We start from the raw sequence: 22,550 nt of genomic DNA, 5'->3' as shown, positions 1-22,550 counted from the left end.
ACTCTAATGCTCCTCAATGAAATGTGCAGTTCATTGTTAGGCACTTACACATGCAAACAAATTATCAGAAGTGAGCATATCCATACTAAAGTCTTCATCAGCTGCAAGCAGAGACACAAGGATTAGTCCTTGTAGCCTATATTTGCTTAGCAAAATGATCACATCCCTATAGAACACAGCTCCAGGCTGAACACAGCCCACACCTCCACCATCTTGTATCTGATCCTTTTGGGTTAAACATAGCAAAAAACACTACTAGCAAACATACTGCAACTTTAATTCCATTCAAGTTCACCAAGAAAAAAAAGTTCAGCAAAGGGTAGGTCACGTTCTGAAGGTGTCACTTAGGATTTCCTGTCATCTCACACTATTCTTTCTCACAAGCCATTTTAAAGCTGGGACCTGGATGAGCATCTTTGGGACATATTCTTTCTGAGGTGCTGTTTGGACCACCTGCCCCTCCTTCCTGAATGGCTTGGGAAAAAAAATACCCTTGGACAAGCATTAAGCATAAATGATGTAGTGCAGAGCTTTTTCATCAAGCCAGCACCAATTATTAAGTGAGCCATTTTCTACTGTGATGAAAGGGTGTTTCAGTTTTAAGGACATAGGTACAGCACCCCCAAGCCACAATGGCACGTGAGGCTCATCTGCTCTGGAGTCCAGAATCACCCCTGCAATTAAAGACTAAGTATGGGAGCTGTGGGCACAAGGCTGCAGCACTTGCTACCCTCACAGCTCCCACCGTGAGACAGTGCAGGTCACTGTCACCCTCCCACCACCCAAGAAGCAACTATTTACAATTTAAGTGAATATAGAAGTATTTTATTGAACATTCAAACTTCATTAAGACATGTGCAATATGGCAAATTTTACTGGGTTTAACCCTAACTAAGACAATAGTATGATTGCTTGCTTGCTGGGGCTTAGCAACAGGGTCCAGATCACACTTACCACTAATTAAATACTTTATTGAATAAATACATATGAAACAAAAATGCATTTTAATGCTCTTATAAAAGTTTAGAGATTTTGAAAGGCCTTTCCAATTTAATCTGAGGTGTAAGTACATACAATAAAGGAAGGTAGGCTAGTTTAACATAATTGGCTGACTTTATACAGCACTTATATCTTTTAGTCCATAAGTAAATTATTAAATGATAAAGAACATCTAATACAACCACTTCTATTGAACTAGGAAATAAATTTCTAATAAAGAAAAAATTTACAGACCCCATGACTTTCCACCCAACCCCAACAGTCTAACCCTAAAGTGGACAAAGCCAATGGCCTTCCCCACAAGAGCTCACGACAGAAAGTCGCTTCTCTTATCAAAAATCTGTATTTCTGATCCGTAATGAGCATTGAGACAAGATTCAATATATCCCCAAAGAAAGAAGCACAATGCGCGTTGTGAATCGCCTATTCAGCAACAGCGAGCACTGGATTCACAACCACCTCATTCCGGGGATTAAATGAGATCAGCCACATTCATCGGCATCTCCTCCACTGTAGTATTGTAGAAAGTCTCAATGTCTCGCAGGATCCTCTTGTCCTCTTCAGTGACAAAATTGATAGCCACACCTTTTCTGCCAAAACGGCCACCCCGGCCAATTCTGCACAAAAAGAAAACACATTTACATTTAAGGTAACCTCACCCATCTGCTTTACATGTCTGCAAGATCCATTCTTGATCTGCCACTGGCCCCTCTATGCTGCCTTAAGAGGGCCAGCTGTCACCCAAGTCACATCTGGTCAAGAAAACCAGCAGCTGGTGCCAGCAGTACAGCAGGTCCGTTCCATGGCAGGCAGCAGGGTACACATGGTTACTCTTTGGCTGCAAAGTAAGATCTTCATTTAATGCTTGGTGCTGTGTTCTCTGAAGTCCTGGATCAGACTCTCTCCTGTTCAACTATGCGCCCACCCCTCATGCATTCACTCCCAAGCACAGAGCACATGCTGATGTTTAACAATTGGACTGTTACCAAGTTAATCCAGTAACATGGAACACTGGCACACTTAACTTCAGAATTTCAATTCAACCTGTTTCCAGTGGGAAAACTTAGGATTTGTTGGTCTCCTTTCGAGAGTTAAATCCAAGCTTAATATTTGTGTTTAAGTCCACATCAGTCACTGACACATCAGGGCATGTGGTTTAGTTACACCCACCGTGAGCTCCACCTTCCTACAGAACGCACCATAGAGGACCTTGCCAGCAGGAGCGAAGTACACAGAAAGGGCTCTCAAAACTTAGGGGATAGTCATGACAAAATAAATAAATAAATACCAACTCGCTCTTTATTCAAACTGTGCCGCTTACGAATCCACGTCCTAAATTACGTCAACGCCGTTTCTGAGCACCATCTTGTGTCATCAACTGCTGCTATCGACTCCTGTATTTTTTTACATCAAGTAACAAAGCACAGTTTACTTAATTTAGGGACAGTCACTAGAAGCAGTTAACTAAACCTAGGGAGACAAACTGGAATTGCTACCAGAAGACACACCACAGAGAAGAATCCCGCTAAGGAGCCACCAGGAGCAAATATGGCACACACAACATGGGACACAGCTGAACCTCCACAAGCAAAGGCAGCCCTTACAAGCTAGGAGGAAGGTCTGTCTTGTCACTGAGCAGCAACAATTCCAGATCAGCCAAAATCCTGAGCAAGCTGACACTGCTGTCAAAATACTGCAGCACTAACTGTCACACTCATATGTCACAGTCTACATGAGAAGAGGAAAATCAGTTGCTGGCATTTTCCCCACAACTATAAGGTTCATCACTAAACCTGTTACATATCTAAGTTTTCCCACTGCTTCAAGTGTTCAAAAGTTCTGTTCTTCCTTTGTTTTAGAACCACTGCTGTGCAAGGCAGGGCTTTTTTATAGCCAATCTGCAAGTGATTGGGTTGCATTCCCTGCTAGCTCTGAGAAGTTTATGCATGGATACTAACACCTCTGGTTTGGTGAGGTTTTGATCTACAGGTGAGGAGGGTGTGTGCCAATGCCCATCCAGCACAGCACAGGGACTGACGTGGGGCAGAGCCAACTGACCTGTGAATGTAATTCTCACGATTGGTCGGCAGGTCGTAATTGATAACCAGGGACACTTGCTGCACATCAATGCCACGAGCCTGCAAAGCAACATCAAGTCTTTAATGCAAGTTAGAGGCTATTTTCAAGTTTATCTATCTCAGGCTTTTGTCAACCACATCATTAGTTATGAACTACAACTGTGTAGTCCACAGTGGAGCATGGTCTTTGCTGTTCCAAAAAGCTCCCAGCAGTTCAGGTTACAAAAACCATCACTCAATTATGAAGCTTTTGGGACAAGGCTGTAACAGGAACATGTTCCATGAAAGACAGTGCTCACCAGCAAGTCAGTAGTGATCAGGACACGGCTGGACCCTGACCTAAACTCTCTCATGATAACATCCCGTTCCTTCTGGTCCATGTCACCATGCTGGAGTTAAAACAAAAAGCTGCAATTAGTATAGTTCCAATGCTCCAAACCACAATATTCTTTGAAGAACAAAGGCATGTATGAATCCCAGCGTCCCTACCTGCTGTGGGAACGAAGCAGGTAGGGATAGAAAGGAAACATTTTACTTTAAGCAGGGGGAACGATAATACAGCACTGCACAGCTATATTATAACTTTCCTGCTTCTCACTGATATCCTCTCCTCACCATTTCTTCTCCAGTAAATACACAGCATTTCAGAAGTGTTTGGAAGTAGCAATTCTTACCAGAGCCGAGACTGTGAAGTCCCTGGCATGCATTTTCTCCGTAAGCCAGTCTACTTTTCTCCTTGTATTCAGGAAAATAACAGCCTGTGTAATGGTCAGTGTCTCATACAAATCACAGAGAGTATCCAGCTTCCATTCCTGAGCAGAACAAAGATCATCAGGAAACACATCATGACACAGCTCAGTACACAACAGGAACTTGAAACAAGGAATAGAACTCCAATACAACCACCAATTAAGCCTACTTTGGCACACAACTACATTCAGTATAACCTGGAAACTAAGACAAGCTTTTGCATCAATTGTTGCACCAAATCTTCAGACACAGGACACTGGACATTAAGAAAGAGGTCCACCCTAGTCCTTTTCGATCTAGTGCGTAGTTTTTCTTCTTCTTGCATTTACTCTGCTAGCATTATTGCAGAAACTAAAGCTCAGCCTTGGTTTCCGCAATTTTAGCACAGTGCTTTAACAAGAAGGTAAGAAAACCTAACTCTTCCTGCTAGAGCAAGTGTAAAGAGTACCAACCTCTCTCTCAACATTAATGTAGAACTGCTTGATACCCTCTAGAGTCAGTTCTTCCTTCTTCACCAAAATACGGATGGGATCTCTCATGAACTTTTTGGTCACTTCCAACACATCCATGGGCATTGTAGCTGACAGCAACACAACCTAAAATACATCACTCTATGTTAGCACATACCCCGTACTACCATTTTCATTTGTGCAATTCAGTTCTCAGCCACACCGTAACCAAATCTGCATGCATCACTTTACCATGCGAAAGCTTTTTTACCTGGATGTTTGTGCTTAGTTTTTGAAAGATCTCATAAATTTGATCCTTAAATCCACGGCTCAGCATTTCATCAGCTTCATCCAGAACAAACATTTTGATCCATTTTGGTGCTATTGGAAAAAGAAGCATCTCATGAAGTTTCAGAAATACACTATCCTTCAAGAATATCATGCTTCTGGTAGTACTAAGCTTTCCAGCACAACTCTCTACAGTGACAACAAATACACTAAAGCTCTTAGTGGGTATGAGGCTTTCATTGGAAATTTATCAGCAAGTGCACAATGAGGTTTATACTTACAAAGATAGCGCCTGTTTAACATATCAAACACACGCCCTGGAGTTCCCACCACGATGTGTGGAGCCTCAGCCTGGAGTTTCTGCATTTCATTGCGCACATTTGTGCCACCAATACAAGCGTGGCATGTTGCTCCCATGTAGTCTCCAAGGGCCAGGATTACCTTCTGAATCTAAAATAGAACCTTCCATTAGTAGCTCATAGGAGAATACAGCTTAAGCCATTATCACAGGCTCCTATGGACTCTGAAGCCAAGACACCAAACAAGGACTATGGAACTCAGAGCTACTAAAAAGACTGCCCAACTTCACAGAGCTCAAGAAGGCACAGGAACAGTTAAGTTACATTTTTGTTTTTACTGGCTGAACTTGCAGATGGAGTGACTGCCATGAGACAATTACTAAGCTGAGAGCAGGGCCAGGAGAAGTGAGCTCAAGCTCTCAAGCTTTCAGGCTGCATGTTAAGCACTTGAACACTCTAGTGATTTCTCTCCATGGCAGCACTACAAGACAGGTTTCAGAACAAACCTCACTTTAACAGCTTTAGGTCAAAACAAAGGCTTAACATCCAGCTAGAAGGCCCTAATTAAATTTATTATGTTTTCTGTCTGATTTAGTTATGTTTCTTTACCTTGAGAAACAGTAACATAGCACTGGCAGTTCAGTATAATCTAGTTGAAGATAACAGTAGGTTTTCTACTTTAGAGTTGGTTCAGCATTGTACTTTTAGACCCCTCATTACTGATACAGTTATCCTAAATATTCAAGAGTTCTTGAAGTGATTACCACACCCACTTTAGTATAACAGAATACCAAGCCTTGAGAGTGAAAGACATGCAATTATATTGTCAGGAAAACATACAAAGAAACAAAATCATTAAAGTAACCAAATGTGCACTGCAGTTTTCATGTTGCACAACTGCATTAAAGTTTAAATAGCATCCAAACAAGTTTATTTTTTGTTTCAGCTCAGAACACTGTGCTTTAGTAATTGTGGTTTTCTGCTGAAGATGCTTTCTTCAACTTTACACACAGCACAGCAGCTGCCTCCTGCACCCCTGCCCCAGCACACCCTCCATGTTTATCAACTCAGCTCTTCAAGGAGGCAGAGGACTTGCGGGACAGAAGCCAGTTTGTATCCCCCATTATTTGACACAAAAAGGGTTCTGAATGGATATTTATTAGAGCCCCTCAAGAAGTCTGGTAATGTTGTCTCACAGTTGTGAAACCTGAAACCTATGCAACACACAGTTTTTTGGTTTTTTTTTTTTTTTAACTACACTATCAATACCTGTTGAGCCAGTTCTCTGGTAGGGGCCAATACTAGTGCCTGGGACTCCTTGAGATCAATCTCCAACTGCTGCAGGATGGAAATAGCAAATGTGGCTGTCTTGCCAGTACCTGACTGAGCTTGAGCAATCACATCATACCCTAAAAAAAGTAGGATACACATTTACTGCTCCCACACGGGTCAATCGTGTTAGTTTTACTTAATCCCCTTGAAGTAAGTGATCAGTACTAAAGAGGTCTCTCCATTTCAGGTCAGTCCCGAAAGATGGTGTACCATCATATCACTTGTTCAATGAAGATTGGTATTAGTTATTACTGCACACTAATGAAATAACATAAGTACTTCACAATGCTTTCCTAATTATCCGATGCTGATATTAATGAATCTACTGCATACCTTTGATGCATGGAATAATAGCTCTCTGCTGAATAGCTGAAGGCTTCTCAAAACCATAAGCGTAAATGCCCCTTAGAAGGGATTCTTTTAAATTCATATCATCGAAATTGTCAACAATCTCATTCCAATTGCTCTGTAATAAAGAAAGAATAAAAAAAAAAAATAAATCCAATACCCCTGTCCACCAGCGAATAAATTCTCAGGTCAGTCCATAAGTGCTCACCTCGATGACACCATCGGGCTCCATTCCCTCTGGGCCGCCATGGTCTCTGCCATGAAAGAGAACACGTTGTTAGCACAGGAGCCGCCACCACGAAGAAGCGAGCTGACATGTCGCCCAAGACAGCGGCGGGACCCGTGACCGATCATTCCAGCAGGTGCTCTGAGCTTCTGCCAATGGACAAACTCCTACCCCTGCTCCCTAGTGTCCCAGGCGCCACTGAAGCCGGTGCCCAGCTCCCGGGGCCGGGCCCGACGCCGCGGCCACGGCCGCACCGAGCGCGCGCTCCCGCGGCGGCGCGAGGTGGGGGGGGGGGGGGGAGCGGGCGCGCTCCCGGCGCTGCAGCGGATCCCCCCGCCCCGCCCCGCCGGGGAACTCTCGCGAGAGCTCCACCCCTGGGATTGCGCAAACCGGGCGCTGCGGGCGGACGGCGCCGGGCGATCGCCCGGGGGGGCCCTCCCCCTCCCCCCGCAAAAAAATATAATGGTCTCGCCCTCAGCGCGGCCCGAAAACCCGGGGCAAACCAACGGCGCGAGGGAGAATAGAAGGACAAGAAAAAAAAAATCCCCAGAAAAGCATTTACATATTAAAACTACAACACAGCTGTATACGAATTAATATCGAGAAAGTCCCTATTAGGGCTGACTGGACTGCTAAGAAAGCCAGTAACGAAAATCGAGCCCCGAGGACTAGAGCTAAGCCGTTGCTGAACCGCGAGCAAGGGGAGCGCAGGGAAAGAAACGTCTAGAACGGGAGGGGCCAGGGCGCAGGGCTGATTGAGCACAGCTTCCCTGCCTCCCCCAGGGCGCTCCGGCTCCCACCCCTCCACCTCTTTCGACTTTTCCTCTCTCCCTGGCCGCCACCGCATAACACACGAAGCCCCCCAATGTATAAAGAGCCCAGGCCCCCGCCATACCTGCTATAATCCGCGGAGCCCCCTGACATGTTCCGATCACCAGCTCTGTCCTCAACTGAAAAGGCAAGCCCTCAGCGGCGCCCGCCTTATATACCCGTCCTACTGCCGGACTCGTTGCGCTCTGCTCTGCGCATGGATATACACCTTATACCACGAGCAAAAAAGCAAGAATCCCTCTAGTTTAAGCCCTGTATCCCAAGAGATTCCCGTCACGCGACTTTTTCAGTTAATACGAAGGTTGTGTATGAACCTCTGGGGTTTAGGAGGCTACGTGGAACATAGAACTACTTTTTTTGTCGGCTCGCGGAAGGATATTGCACCATTGAGTGCGTCACAGCGCCCCACTCCTTCCTCCCTCTGCCTCCCCTTCCCCCCCGCGCGCACGGGGTTTCCCGTCCGGTCCCTGCTGCAGCGCGGGGTGGGAGGGGGAATGGTGGCGCCGGCTTTGCCCGGCTGAGGGGATACCGCGCGGCCCTGCAGCAGCTGCTGAGGCGGCATAGCGGCCCCTTTTCGTGGCCGCGTTTTTCCCCACTGTGTTGGTTGTTTTTAAAGCCCTGGAGTTGGGGGGTTACAGGAGAGGGAAAGAGGCTTCCTCGGGCGGGGGCCGGCGGTCGCGCATCCGCCCGATCCACACACAGAAATGGCTCCCGCCTCCTCCTCCTCCTCCCTGACAGGCGGAACACACCCCAAGCTCTCCCCCTGCATTCCCGGAGCCGGGGCAGCGTTAGTCATGAGGGGGCAGCGCTGAGAGCTCATGGAGAGGCCCTGAGGCGAGGGGGGCAGATGGAGGCGCCTCTGAGGGCTCCTCGGCCCGGGCTCACACCCAGTGCAGGCCGGCGGGCCCGGGACTGGATCCTGCAGACTTGTCCCGAGGCGCTGAGGGTGGATCATTCCTGAAGGGGATGCAGGAGTATTTGTAGGAGACAGGTTAGGTGGTCCTCGGCGTGCTGCCGAAAGCAAGGTGCCGCGATGTGCTGCAGATCGCAGTACACGGAAAAAACTGGCAAGAATGATTTAAAGGTTAGTGCAGTCCAAAATAAAGCACTAAGAACTGTTACTGTGCAAACCGATTGCATGATCATGCCCAACACTTTCTACTGTGGCAGAAAAAATATTGATCATTTTAATGCTCGTATCAGGTTTCACAATAATCTAATCAATTAATCAGTATTTCTTATGGTGGCAAGTAATATCAATTATAAGCGATAATTTTGTGCTGCCTTTGTATGGTTTATGTGTATCACTTTGCAATCTGTTTCCATAGTGATTATATATGAAGAAATGGAGGCAGTGCTTGAAAAACTCAACCCTTTACTTGTCTATAATATTGTAAATTGTCTAGAACCATCTAGAATATCCATAAAGGGAATGTCTCAAAGACTGTATATATCTTAAATCTTCCTATGATAGCATCTGCAGGGGCAATATTATTTGTAGAAATAGTGCAACCTACCACTATCCCAGCAAAATTATATAAATGCAGCTCCACTGTCAGCCTATCCTAATGCTCTCAAGTTCTTTCTGTCCACCCCTCCTGGGTAGAAAATATTGAGGATATTTCTTGTTTGCAATTCAGCTAGGCACACAACAATAGCCAGAGGCCTTTTAAATGAATGTGCCAGTTTGTGTGGACTATTAACCTCTGGTTGAAAAACAAACAGAATGGTCCGAAGAAAGAATGTGAACACAGTTTTGGGCTAGCACACTTAGATTTCCTACTGCATTAAAAGTGATTTGAGTCTAAATGGAGAAATAACACTACTGAATATTTGTTAAAAATCCTGAATATTTATTAGGAAAACTGTTGAATTTGATTTGATGAATATTTTTATTCAAGCACTGCATTTAAGTCTTAGTAGATTTGCAAATCTGAGAGGAAAAGGTTTCCAGACATGTGGGAATTTCAGGAAGGTAAGCCATCATTATTCACAGACCTGGAATGGCATCTAAGAAACAAGTATCTGCTTTATCTTTTCCAATAAAGAAATCAGTGTCATTTCAGGTTACCCAGGTATTCAGATCACTTTGAGTGTTCAGATTTGACAAAAGTTTTCTAGTAACAAGGCCTTACTGACTTTCTTTATGGAGAAATTGTTCTCATTGCTCTAGCTTGCAGCAAATTTTGTTTTACAATACTTGGTCAAACTTCATTCTACTAAAAAATAAAAAAAACCTTGAAAATTTTTAAAAAATTATTATCTTCAATCAAGAGGGACAATTTTAAAAGTTGGTATTGTAATTTATTGGCTAAAATAGTAGGAGGTCTCTTGATTAAATGCCAAGACTTCTTGGCATTAGGCAACTACAGAGCCAAACAGGTCCCCCTGAGCTCCTGATCACTGGCCTTTATTGAGGACCTTGAAATATCCATGTATCTGAGGATTTGGTTCATTTCTGATTCACCTAATGCTTAAAGTAAAGCCTGTGAGCAGACTGGTTTCTGCTGTCATGTGGTTGTGGCAGAGTTTGGCAGAATTTGATAAATTATTGGATCATGTCATTTGCTCTGGTTCGTGGTTGTTTTAATGCAGTGACACTCCTCAGTCCAGTGGCCCCTTGGCAGATGCTCTATTTGCCTCAAGTGTTGTATGACTGGAACAATGAAATTATGATTTAAGAACCAAGTCATCAGTTCCGTGTGAAAGGCATTTATTTTATGGATGTTGCACATCCATATGGTATATTAGGTATGTGAGAAAAGGACCCCAGTGTTTCTTCCTGTGGAAATCATCGACTTCTTTCACCAAATGAAAAGATGAAAAAAATGTTGTTTCATAAACTTCAAGCAAACAGCTGGAAATGCAGAATCAGTCTTCTATTTTTGTGAAATAAGATATCCAGGCCTCTTGTATTAGCAATGACCCCTAACTGTACTAGAGGAGAAATTCCTACATTTTATACCCTTTAAAACCTTTGTAGAACATTTGAAAAATTTCTCTTTGGTTACAGTATTGCAAACACCCTTTTCATGTGTGTTCATACCTACTTTGTGTATTTTTAGGCCACTGTTAGCCATACTCTGCCTGGAATTATTTGTGTTCTGAACAGGAAGCATCAAACTGAGAGGTACCAAAAGGTCAGATTTTGTCACTGACAAAAATCTTGTAATAACACTGGGATTTCTAGTGGTCCCCTGGCTTTAAATCTGATTAAGCTTTTTAAAGCAACCTCAACTGAAAACTTGCTCCCCAAGCACCAGCTTCATGTTATCTTCAAGCAGAAGGGAAACCAAGAAGACACTAAATAATATGTCTGGGTTGCTAAAGATAGGATCCACAACCACATATATATATGTACACCTAATATACTTCAGTAGATGTTTCCCAAAAAGACAATCCCACTGAATCATGAGCTCTTTAGTGAGAGTGAACATAATAATACGTTTATTAACAGGGGTAACAGATGGACTAGCTGGTTTAGCAGCTGGGTTTCCAGTGATTATTCATGCAGACTGAGTGAAGTAAGGAGTGACGTAGTTAAAGAAAGCAGTTGGAGCTGACACCTCCTGAAACTGAGCTCCAGTTGAGCAATTCCTGCTCACCAATATCCTGGCAAAGGTGATGGTACAGTTTGCATTAGGAAATCTCAGAAGTCTCCTTTTAATAATCTCATGGCATGGTTTGAATTTGCCATGAAACTTCCAGGTACTTCATAGGAAACCTGCAAGATCCTGGAATTCTTTTCCTGCATTTTTAAGTCTGATGCCAGGGTTCAGACTGTATTACTTGATTGCCATGACTGGCAGGGCAAGGATGGTAATGGTAAACAGAGTTTGTTCACAGTAGGTCATGTTAAGGATCAAGATGATTTCTTAGGGTGTTGTTAGCAAGAAGTGATATTTTCAGTTCATCAGTCCCAAAGGATCCTGCCTAAACAAAAGCATGCTTCCTCAGATGTAGGAGTGGAGAGGTTCTGGAAGACCTCCAGAGGAGAAAGAAAGTCCAAATTCCTGGAGTCCCGTGCTTGTTATTTAAATGCAGTTGGGGTGTTATTAATGCTAAAAAGTATTTTTGGTTACTCCATTGAAATTACCATCTAAAAAGCTGAACAATAAAAATGTAGAAGATACAGTGTTTTTAATGGATTGAGAATGCCAGCTTTGTATTCTGTAGTACTTCAGTGTAATCTAAATTGCACATTGTGATGACTTTAGTACATTGGGTTGTTAGGCTTGCTTTGTCATCCTTTTTTAAAGTTATTTACAACTTTGTTATGTTTTGACAGATACTTCTAGTCCTTGTAACTGTAGTCAAATTTGTGTTGTGAAATCTCAGTGATGTCCCTGCTGAGTGAATTGAAAGTACATCCAGAATTTCCTCTCTCTGTCCAAGTTCTGTCTCACTGAATAGTTGTGCACTGGCCAATAAGGAACATATTCAAAGATGCTTAAATGATTTAGGTGCCAAGCACTATGGAAATGCAGTGGGATTTAAACTGCTTTGGTTGATTTAATTGCTCCACATGCTCAGTCTATTCAAGATATTCAGGCTTGTGCAGAGGATGTGGGGTGGACAGGGCCTTTTGCTGGTGAGCTGACTCACTTGTCTGAAATGTTTGCAGGGTGGTTTATGTCTTGTGCCTCCTAATTGCTTGGAGCACACATCTCCAAGGAGTGTTCCTGCTTCACTTGTGCAGAATTTTGTTTCTTAGCTTAAGTTCTCTCATTCCCAGTTAGATTTTTTCTTGATTATAATAATTTGTTAAACTATTTAAGACGAACTTACTTGGGTTGGTTTAAAAAAAAAAAAAAACAGCAAAATTTTGTGAATTTAATTTTTCAGGTTATTCATCCATTAATTCATCTTCTCTTAGAGTTTGAAGTTTAAATTCAGACTTGTAGTGACACTCCCACCTTCAGGGGTTTGGAGTTACTTATTACTTGTTTCTTGCTCTGGAATGGTGAAGTTCTTGCTGAATTTTTAAGATGGTGTTTCTTTTATACAGTGGGACAGCTCTTGTAAACTGCTGCTGAGAAGGAAGCAGCAGAAGTGCTCTGGGCCCTCAGAGGAACCTTGGTTTCTCAGCCCTCTCTCAGGGGGTCAAAAAATCTAAAGAACTAAGGCAAGTTAATTGCTACTTATTTTTATAGTGGGTATAGTTTCATCAAAAACTTTTAATTTGTAAAAAAATTTCCTTTTACTTTGTTTAGCATTTGGTTGGTCTTTTAATAAAAAACTAGGGTTAATTCTAGCAAGTCAGTATTTAATCTGTAGTGGAAGTATGTAAATTACTGTTAATTCTTTAAGTGAGTGTAACATAAGAAAACTGTCATATGGAATCACTTATGGTGGCCTTGTAATTTTAGTAACGATTCTGGTAATAAGAAGAATGTTGGCAAAATAAAATCTTAACCCAAATACTTGAAACAGAAATATGCTTTTCTTTCTATGATTTTTGTAGTCATCCAGGCCTCTGCATGCTATGAAACTCAATAATTACACTTTTATATCTTGAATGTTCTTCTTGATTGAGAACTTAGATTCTTTGTTTCCAAGTTTTCAAGGTTTGTAGTCAAGCCCAGGACATGAAATCAGCTTTGGTCTGTTCCTCTGTTGTGTTGACTCCTATTGTCACCACAGATTGGAATTTTAGCACTAAAATTGAGCAGGTGATATTTATTAGACTTGCCATTGACTTTTATTGGAATGAGAGCTCTCTTTGCACTTCAGTTGTCTTCACTGTAATGTGGGGGTGATATTATTTGTTTCAAAGGTTATGCGTGGGTAAATCCTTGAAGAATGTGGGGATCAGTAATGGAAGGAGGCCTAGAAATCTTTGATAGAAGTTGCAGGCTACTTTCAGGGTAGAGTTTGTTCTTTATATTACAAAAATAAATAAACCTGAGAGGTGAGCCAGGTGGCAGATAACACCCTGACATAGTTGTGGTTACATTTATTTTTTAAGCCATGAAATACTGCATGTCATATATTTCTGTGAGACAATTGGCCAAGAATATTTTTTCCAGTTCTTGGAGAAAGGTAAATATAAGCCTGTGCATTATTTTGAAGAAAGCTCTTTTCCTTCTGTTATTGGTTAACCATCTCTGCACATTGTTTGTTCTCGTGATTATACAAATTTGCAATCCACTGACATGGCTTGAGTTTTTTGATTGCTATTTTCAGTTGGTTAGGTTTTGGAACAGCCACTACAGGCACACCTATGTCTGTATTTAATTTGAGTACTTTTCCTTATTGGTAAAAATGTCGAGTGTTATGTACCTAGTAGGAGGAAGTAATGCATGGGAACCAAACCCAAGATGAAAACACCAAAAAGGCCAAGCAGTTCTTTGACTTTTACAGGGGTAAATTCATGGGACCCATTAGTGGTGAAAAAAGTACTAATCTCTAATGTATGCTGTACATATGTGTACCTCATTGGCTGGCTTGTGTTCTAACTGGTGACAGCAACGAGCCACATGACTCTGTCTGTCCCCATCCCAATCAGACTTTTGGATGTCAGAACAAACACACTGTGCTTTCCAGACTGTGCGTGCAGCACTCTGAGGTATGAGGGCCTATCTCAAATTAGTGACAACAAAATGTCTGGTGTTATCAGCTGATATAGCCCTGCACAGAGAGCTTTGCTTTGAGTGTATTACAGGCTGTAATACACTCTGTATTTATTGTCAGAATGTAGCAAATCTGTACATCTCTAAGCGGTAAGACATCACAGAAATAATTTCATTTTTCCCTAACAGAAGCTCTTTCTGTCCATATCCAGCATTGCATAGTAACTGAATTCTCTTGTTTCTTTTCTATCAGAGTATTTTAACCTTCACAACAGTATTTTGCATTTTATAGAGCTTGTTGTAACATGTAAAAGTTAACAATAAAGCTAAATACTTTGTCTTTAATAAAATGAGCTGTGTGATCTGAAGTATTATCCTCAAGGTAAATCTTAATTTCTATAAACTGAAAGTTTCTACTGAGCTTTTCTTTTCATAAGAAAATTGAGACTGTTCATTTCTTCAGGTAACAATAGCTCAGATTTCCCAAGTTTTGTTTCTGTCACTGATACCTCCACAATGTGAAACTATAGATGAGTAGTTTTAGCTTTGTGCCCTTCTTTCATCTCTTTATAAAATGTAAATTATTATCTCTCTTTGAAGAATCTCTTTTTGTAAATTGTAAATTTGTAAATTGTAAAGCTGGGACTGATTGCTTTGCGAGCTGTGCTTCAGCCTGCAAAGCAGCCAGCTCAGGGTGGGGGAAAGTTTAAAAAAAGTTAAAAAAATTAAAAAAGATCAACATTCTGGCTTGTTTAATAATTTTATTTCTTTGGTTTCTTAATCCTTCTGAGATTTTTTGGATGAAAAATAACTATTCAAAGGCTTTTCTCTTTAACAGTGTTAGAGATGCATGTTCTTCTTGTGGCTGAGTCTCAGCTGTGTGCCCATGAACCTGAAGTGCCAAGTGAGCTGCTAAATGTAACTGCTCTGGTTTTTGGGGCTTCTGTTTAGTGCTAGGAAGCCTCTGTAGGCCAGTCCTTAGCCCCAGTTGTTTGTGCTTCAACCCATCCCAGAAGACTATTCTTTATTATTTGGTGTGCCAACTGAATATTGCCAGATGAGGCAAAAATGAACGTGCGAGGTGCTGGATTAGTAAGGAATTCAGTGTTTTCCTCTCAGATTGTGTCCAGCAGCACTTGCCCCTGTTTTCCACGTTTTCCAGCAGGTGTGGACATGGGCTGATGCAAGCACAGACAGGATGCAGCGATGCCTTTACTTCAGCCAGGAGTAACTGTGGTGTTACTTGTGCCAGTCAGGGACATGCACTTTAACACTTCTTGTCACAGCAATTGGCAGTGGCCAGAAACCTTTGTTCTTTACACAGCAGGAGAGAGAAATGCAAGTTCATGCTGAATTGCATGAATTTATCAATTGATTTATTTTGTGCATGTGATAAAAGTGATTAGATTATAAAATACTGGCAGTCTGTTGCAGTATATAGAGAGAATGTATGTGCCTCTATTCAAAGTATTTTTATCTTGTGCTTTGATTTAAGAGCTTCTGCTAATTATTGTTTCTGAGTCTTAAGTAGTTGGCTTTTTTGCTGTCATAGTCAGCATTTATTTGTAGCTCATTGTTCTCATTAATTTAGAAGCAACAAAGTAAGAAATCAGGAAAATCCTGATTTTGAAGCAAGCAGATACTATAGTACTCAGTAACTACCCAATTACTAGTAGTTTTTCTTTTGTTGCTTTTTTATTCTCTAAGGTTTGTGCTACCACTTCTAAATGTATTCTGGTATATACTTTTCCATGGGTTACAAGACTACAAGATTTTGTATGCCATTATTGCCTTTATTTCAGCAGGATTTTAACAAACAAAGCACCGGTTTAATTTATGTGCTGAAAACAAATAAAGACTCCATCAAACAATGACATATTCTTAGAGGACTTTATTTGAATGTAATACTGTGTATATCTTAAGCTCAGAATTCTCTTTTTTCACCTTTCTGTCCAAGAAAGCTGTGTTATTGCAAAGATGATTTTATAGTTAATTTCCCAAAAGAATTTCTCTAGTTTCCTTTTCATATTATTCATTTGCATTGCTGATATTCATCTCTTCTGGGAATACAGCTTTGTACCCCCTGGTACAAGACACTTTTTTTCTGAAATAATTGTGGAATTCTGTTTACTAATTCACATCAGAATTGTCTTTGCTGATTTCCTGGGCTAACAGACTGTATCTTTATGCAGAAGGAAGGAGAATGAAGTGAGAACTGTAAAGGACTGCTGCCTCAGAACTGCTGTTGCCATAGAGCTGCTAACGAGGAAAAAAAACTGCAGCATGGATTTCTTGTGCTGCTGAAGGTAAGATGAGGGCACAGCAAAGACTGTAGGAGGGGGAGGGGAGGCGAAGCAGAGGGAGGGAGAAGAGGAAGAAAGTCTGCGTCCTTGCTGTCTAAAAAAGGAAGTTCGGTGTCAGTGTTCATGAGCAGAACTGCTGGTGCAGAAGAACAAAGCTATCTCAGTTGTTTAGGGTAGCAGGAGTGATGAGCAAGCAAGCACACTCCCATGCTTTCAGGAAGAAATGCTGCAAAGGAAGGAGGGAGAAGAAGAGTGACTTTTTCCTTTAGAAAATACTCACTGCTGCTTCAAGGTAGCTGCTTTTTGATACTACTTGGGCATTAACGTTATTATCCTGGGTAAAGACAGCCATGAAAAAACTCAGTAGGCAGAAAAACAAGAAGAAAAATGGTCGTAAAAAATTCAGCATAATCTTGAGCTGATGGATGTAGTTTGTGTGTATTAAAATGTCTCAGTTGTTACATTCAGCTGTGCAATACTGTGAAACCTTTTAAAAATGCAAGTGAAATTATGTTTTTTGTGGTAAGATTGTTGTGATATGTTGCTATGTTATCAACTTCTTATCAATGATCTTTTGTCTTCTGTTACTTAAGTAGATGTCTTTTGAGTGGAAATGTATAATAAATAAATAAAAATTAATATTAGGTACTCAAGCATACTGACTACAGAACCAACATCAGACATGCTTTCTGTGGGATCTCTTTAATGGGGCGAGCTTTGTAGTAGTTTAAGACTTCATTATAGAATTATCTGCAACACACTCATGCAAAAGCTGCTGCTGCTGTTTCTACATCTGCTGCTGCTGTTTCTACATTCTACATATTTTTGCTATCCTTCACCTGCTCCTTCTCCCAGTCACTAGGATGTTTCTGAGGTGTCTGAACCCACGTGCCCTGCGCAGCAAACCCAGCACACCTGCCATGTTTGCACAGTAGGGCCTTGAGGAGAATAAAACAAACTGTGGAGGCAGTGATAACACTGTATTAGCTATGTTGATACTCCTGCGTTGATATTGCTTAACCATCTGTTTGCTGTGTTATTGAGTGTGCTTGGATAGATCAGCCCTTTCTCACAATTTCTTGTTTTGCGCTTTATCACCATTTATCAAAGAGTATTTGACTGTTCTCCTGTAGTCTGTTTGCAGTTTGGGTCAGAGTTAATTTTTTTTCTATAGCAGCCTGGTAGTAAGACTGAGTAATTCAGGCTGTTAATGTTAGGGATTCAGATTTTATTTTTGGTATTACCATCTCTCACTGTGAAATTGTTATTCTTTGAGTATATAGAGTTTAGGTCATACATTTCCCAGTCATGAATGACACTGGGCAAGATCTATCAATCATGAATACATAAGCTTCTATTTCCAAAGTCTGTCATATGGAATTGGATGTTCAAGTGGTTTTTCACTAGCCAGACTCATTTTTGATTCAGACTAATTTTGTCAAACTTGTAAGCTGTGAAAAGTTCTCCTGCATTCTTTAGAACCATTCTTTTGATTTACTTTGTTCCCTAGTACACTTGGGGCTGATAACATCCTGTTAAGGTTTGTGGGGGTCCTCTGAGCCAGTGCATGTGAAGTTCAAGTCTTAATCCATGATGAGGCATCCTCTGGCAGTACAAATGATGGTAATTTAGTTCAGTGTCAGCAAGGGGTTTAGTCTCTTTCTCTGATCAATTAATAGTGCCTTGCTGAGAGTGTTAGGACTGATTTCTACAGAGCGTTAGGTGCTACATTTCAGAAGAGATTACTGAACTTCTGAGTCAAATCAGTTTGGGTTCTTCAGAGACATGAGGTGATTATTCAAACAAGTATGACTGCATAATAAACACGTCTTTGTAGAATAAGTGCTAAACAAGGAATGGATGGGCCCTATCCAGACAAAATTTGGTTGCCTTATATAAATATTTAGTGAATGGTTAGTGTTGCAGTCTAAGATCAATGTAACAGTTTTTCATTGGCAGAGGGATGGGCAGAAGGACAGTGTTGCTAAATGACAAGCTATTCTCATAAATTTCCAAATAATATGAATATTTATTTGTTCCAGTTGATGGATTGATGGTGGCTAGTATGTATTTACAGTGACTAAGAGCAGAGCTACAGTAGTGCTGATACAGAAATGTCTTGAGTGGAGTGCACCCACATTATAACCTTCATATTGCTGCTGTTCCTATGCCAAACTGTCAGCTACAACCCACAGATCTATCGAGTCAAAGTTTCAGAGGCATCTTGGTTGTCTTATGACAGAAAAGCAACTTAATGAAGCTGAACAGACAGAGGAGTTGTTTGCAAATCTACTATCTATCCACATTTGTACTGAATTCTGAAGAAAAAGGTGGTCTTGTAGTTTATGCTTGGTTTGCCTGTGTCTTCCACCTGGTTTATATTGTGGGAGTGATCAAGAGAAAAAGGAAGTATGGCAAACATTGCCCAGAACACTCTAATTTCTGTGTCTGGGCCAGGGAAAAAAGCTGTTAAGCCACTAGTGCTGCTGTGGTTAATGCCACGGCTTACACCAATTCCCAAAACACTGTAAAATATAAAAGCTATTTTGATGGCTAATGCTGCCCATAATTGCCTTTTTGAGGTGTTGCACTGTTCAATTTCCATTTCAACCACTCCAGGTAATATCAACTTTCCACACGATAGGCTTTGGCTGGGTGGTCCAAGGCCTGAGTTTTGAAATGCTGAGTACCCATAGTGCTATTTAAGGTTAATGGGAGCACAGACTTCTCAGCAAAATGTAAAATCAGGCTTCTGCACTCAAACAGGAGATTTTAGTTTAGCAGTCACAAGACTGCTTAAATTATTAGTCTGAATTTTGGATTCCTTCTGGAACTGATTTTTTTTTCTTTTGCAGAGCCTGAGTTATGTCCCATTATACTCCTTTGTTTTTATTAATTTTGTGAGCATAATTACTCTTTTAGTCAGTATACATCTAGTAGAACAATTGACACAGAAAAGGGAGAGAATTCAGTTTAGTATATTTACTTCTTCATAATGTTTTATGGCATTAGTCTTTTTTTTCTATTGGATTAAATGGCAAGAAATTACCTTCTGCTGACATGCTTAAGGGTTAGAATAGGAAATAAAACAATGTTTCTTTTACATGTGTCTGGTAGATTTTTCAAGTCACTGAACTATAGTGTTTTGGGACTGTAGGCCAAAGTCTTACTTTAAAAATGCTCTGATTGATATTCTGTTTATAAGCATTATGTTCCCCAACTTGAAATCAATAATCCCCAATTCTTGTCTAGCCCAACTGTTTGAGTTTTCTTATAGTAATCTAAGTTTCAGTTAAAAATGCATCCTTGTTCATTCTCTGCCTTAGTCAGACTTGTTTTGTTCCCTTGTTTTTCACTGAAACTATAGTATTTCTTTTGTTTCAAGCCAAGTGGTCTGTTGAATCTTGTGATAAGTGCATCCAGTGGAAGGTGGAGAGGCATCCACCAAATTAATACGGGGTCTCTCATAAATATATTTTGTCTTTGCATTTTTAAAACAAATATATTCCTTTGGCGTGACTCTGGATTCTGCAAGGCATTCTTATTTTCTGTGGCTTAATTTGAGTGAGGTAAGTATTGTAATGCCTGATCTTCAGCCCATAGATCAGCACTATCTGTAGTCATGGCAGAAGAGAAAAGAATCACTATGAGGTTTCTAATCCCTGTTACTCCAGAGTGGTAGGAGTTACTCCTTTGAAGGTTATGGTTGAGTTTTCAGTGGGCAGCAGATTGAAACCATTGCAGTAGCTGCAGTACTAGGAGTATTCATTGCAGCAAGATGCCTTACCCAACTAGAAAAACCTTCACTCTTTACTCCTTAACACACCCTTCCTCTTATTTTAGAATGCAGTAGAAACATTGTGTTATTAATTACATTTTCCTAAATGAACTTGCACATAAAGCTTAATTAAAACTGTGAGAGCTGCATTGCACTAATGTGGTCTTGTAAACACAGCAGAATTAGGAATTGTGGGTGAGTAGCTGGTTACAGAATTGAAAATATCTATCCCCATTGTTATTTTTAAAGAATATATGAGGAGTTTGTACATTGGATTTGGTACAGCTCTGTCTACATTACAATGGCCATGTAGTAGTGTAATTTCTAATTCTGTAGCCACTTAGACTCATTTATCCTTAGAGCTGTTATTCCAAAATTGGGAGCAATTATCTTGCTGGCTGAGAGATCTGAGAAAACAAGGAAAGAAATGGGTTCTTACATCCTATCAAATAGCAGTGTTCATCATTAATGCTCCACATGTTCTGATGTCAGGTGTTTGCACAGCTCTCTCCCATGGCTTACACTGTGTGAACATAGCACTGGAGGATGATTAAAACTGCAGAGTATGATGAAAAGGTCATGTCTGAATTATGGCAAAAATCCAATAGTCCATCCATAGTAAAGCTGAGGAATTTTTCATATGGTCAGTTAAAATATGTGCTTTGTGCCTTTGTCACAGACAGAATGAACAGGGGAAGGAGAACATTAAATTCAGACAGCTGCAGAATGGCCATCATGTGACTCTGGATATCAGCAGTAAGAGTAAACAGAGGTGTAATTCAGACATATTTTCATACCCCAGACTCCTAGTTCCGATTATCTGTATCAGTAAGAATGCAATTTTTTTGGTGCAGGAGTAGCCCTTATTTTTCATGTTCATGGAATTACATTTAGAGTGTTATTTATATGCTTTGCTTATAGTAAGTAACTGGCAAGCATTGAAGCTCTATTGCTAGAGCTTAATATTTAAAACAGATTGCACAGATGGGGTGTTTTTAGCTACAGTGTTACTCACCCAGAAGAAACGCTGAGTGTTAAGCCTACTAAACCATTCCTGGCAATGACAAACCTGTCAAAATTTGGCAATCATAAACCCTGTGACAAGCCTTGTGCCATCTGCTGGCCAAGAAGGAAAGTGCTCGTTAGGCGCTGCGGGCCCTGGATAGAGCGCTGCAGCGTGATTCCAGCAGGAGGAGAAGGTGGGAGTTTTGCAGAGCTCTTCAGCGGCTGAGCGGGAACAGGCCTGGTCAGGAGTTTTCTCACAGCAGCTTCTTCCATCCGAAAGTGCTGTTTTATGATAATTGAAACTTTCTGTGGGAACACGTCAATGAGGAATGGGAATGTTCTCTTCTAAAAATATCCAAACATTCTGTTTCAGAATTTTTACACGTGGAACACTGATTTTTATTCCCGGATGATTTTTTTAAAGGAATTAATTTTGTAAATTATATAAGCAAATTGAAATTGTCATCTTTGTGTTAAACAATAATGGAGCCTCACATCATCGCTGTAGCATGTGGTAAACGACCACTCAGTCCTGTCTCACTATTCGTGGTTGTGTATGTGCTGTGTGGGGAGAATACATCAAGAGTGTGACATTCCTTTCATTCACATCAGGGAGACTGGAAATGGAAAGAAAACTTTGTTTTTCTTATCATCTTTGTGTCTTTACTGTAATTTGCATTAATTATTAAATTGCTACTGTAATCTAAAGAAAAACTGTTTTGAGCTTATACTCATCTTAGTAATTCAGTATACACAAAGAGTTTCCAGTTACAGCCAAAATCATACCAATCAAATATTCAGAAGAAAAGAAGCAGAGAACTAAAGATAACTCTCAAGGCTTTCATTGGCATAGCTTTGTAAGTTTAGTTCTTGTCAAAACAAGAAGATAGCCTTTGCATGTTATGCTGCAAGGGAAGGAATTAATTAAAAAGGCTGGATTTGATTAGTGATGGATCTAGGGGTTAATATTACTGTATCTTTCTTTAAAATTGGGCTCCAGCTAATTTTTATGTCTTCTGAATTATTATTTTCAGAAAGAAAGGAAGTATAATGGTTCTGATACCATCAGTCATGATAAATATCTGTCTGTCTGTCTCCATCCATCCCTATGTGGCAGGCAATTATACTGTGTAAAAAAAGCTCAGATGCACACAACCATGCCGAATTTTTACTCACAGGCACTGTTTCTAATTTTAGATTTTCTTACTTTTTCAATACATTCTAATGAATTTTCTAATGCAATTAGAAAAAAAGGAACCAGGCACTGAAAATGGGAAGTGCCTACACTTTCA

At 40.8% G+C, this 22,550-nt stretch overlaps 1 protein-coding gene and 3 non-coding genes across 4 annotated transcripts; all 4 read right to left on the bottom strand.

Annotated features, from left to right (window-relative positions):
* Positions 1 to 803: 803 nt before the first annotated feature.
* EIF4A2 (eukaryotic translation initiation factor 4A2) lies at positions 804 to 7,814 on the bottom strand. Its single transcript, XM_059855696.1, has 11 exons — positions 7,665 to 7,814; positions 6,752 to 6,797; positions 6,529 to 6,661; positions 6,133 to 6,272; positions 4,846 to 5,014; positions 4,548 to 4,657; positions 4,280 to 4,423; positions 3,752 to 3,889; positions 3,377 to 3,466; positions 3,058 to 3,137; positions 804 to 1,616 (listed from the first exon to the last, which is right to left on the bottom strand). The coding sequence occupies exons 1-11, from the start codon at positions 7,691 to 7,693 to the stop codon at positions 1,472 to 1,474; spliced, it is 1,224 nt and encodes a 407-aa protein (XP_059711679.1). The 5' UTR covers positions 7,694 to 7,814; the 3' UTR covers positions 804 to 1,471.
* Positions 3,543 to 3,670, bottom strand: LOC132332056 (small nucleolar RNA SNORA63). The gene has a single exon (XR_009487778.1). It is a non-coding gene; the product is annotated as a small nucleolar RNA SNORA63 (small nucleolar RNA).
* LOC132332007 (small nucleolar RNA SNORA81) lies at positions 4,052 to 4,232 on the bottom strand. Its single transcript, XR_009487730.1, has one exon. It is a non-coding gene; the product is annotated as a small nucleolar RNA SNORA81 (small nucleolar RNA).
* On the bottom strand, positions 6,348 to 6,418 carry LOC132332010 (small nucleolar RNA SNORD2). The gene has a single exon (XR_009487733.1). It is a non-coding gene; the product is annotated as a small nucleolar RNA SNORD2 (small nucleolar RNA).
* Positions 7,815 to 22,550: the final 14,736 nt, after the last annotated feature.

Source organism: Haemorhous mexicanus, chromosome 10, assembly GCF_027477595.1.
Source record: "Haemorhous mexicanus isolate bHaeMex1 chromosome 10, bHaeMex1.pri, whole genome shotgun sequence".
In the NCBI taxonomy this organism is placed as follows: domain Eukaryota; kingdom Metazoa; phylum Chordata; class Aves; order Passeriformes; family Fringillidae; genus Haemorhous; species Haemorhous mexicanus.
Note: the sequence above shows the minus strand (reverse complement) of the source record. Positions and strands in the feature narration are given on the sequence as shown.

Coding starts and splice junctions, on each gene's coding strand:
- EIF4A2 (XM_059855696.1), bottom strand. CDS start 7,693: ATGTCAGGGGGCTCCGCGGATTATAGCAG. Junction 6,273..6,528: donor TATTATTCCATGCATCAAAG/GTATGCAGTAGA, acceptor TACTTTTTTTAG/GGTATGATGTGATTGCTCAA. Junction 3,890..4,279: donor ACATTAATGTTGAGAGAGAG/GTTGGTACTCTT, acceptor TGTTCTGCTCAG/GAATGGAAGCTGGATACTCT.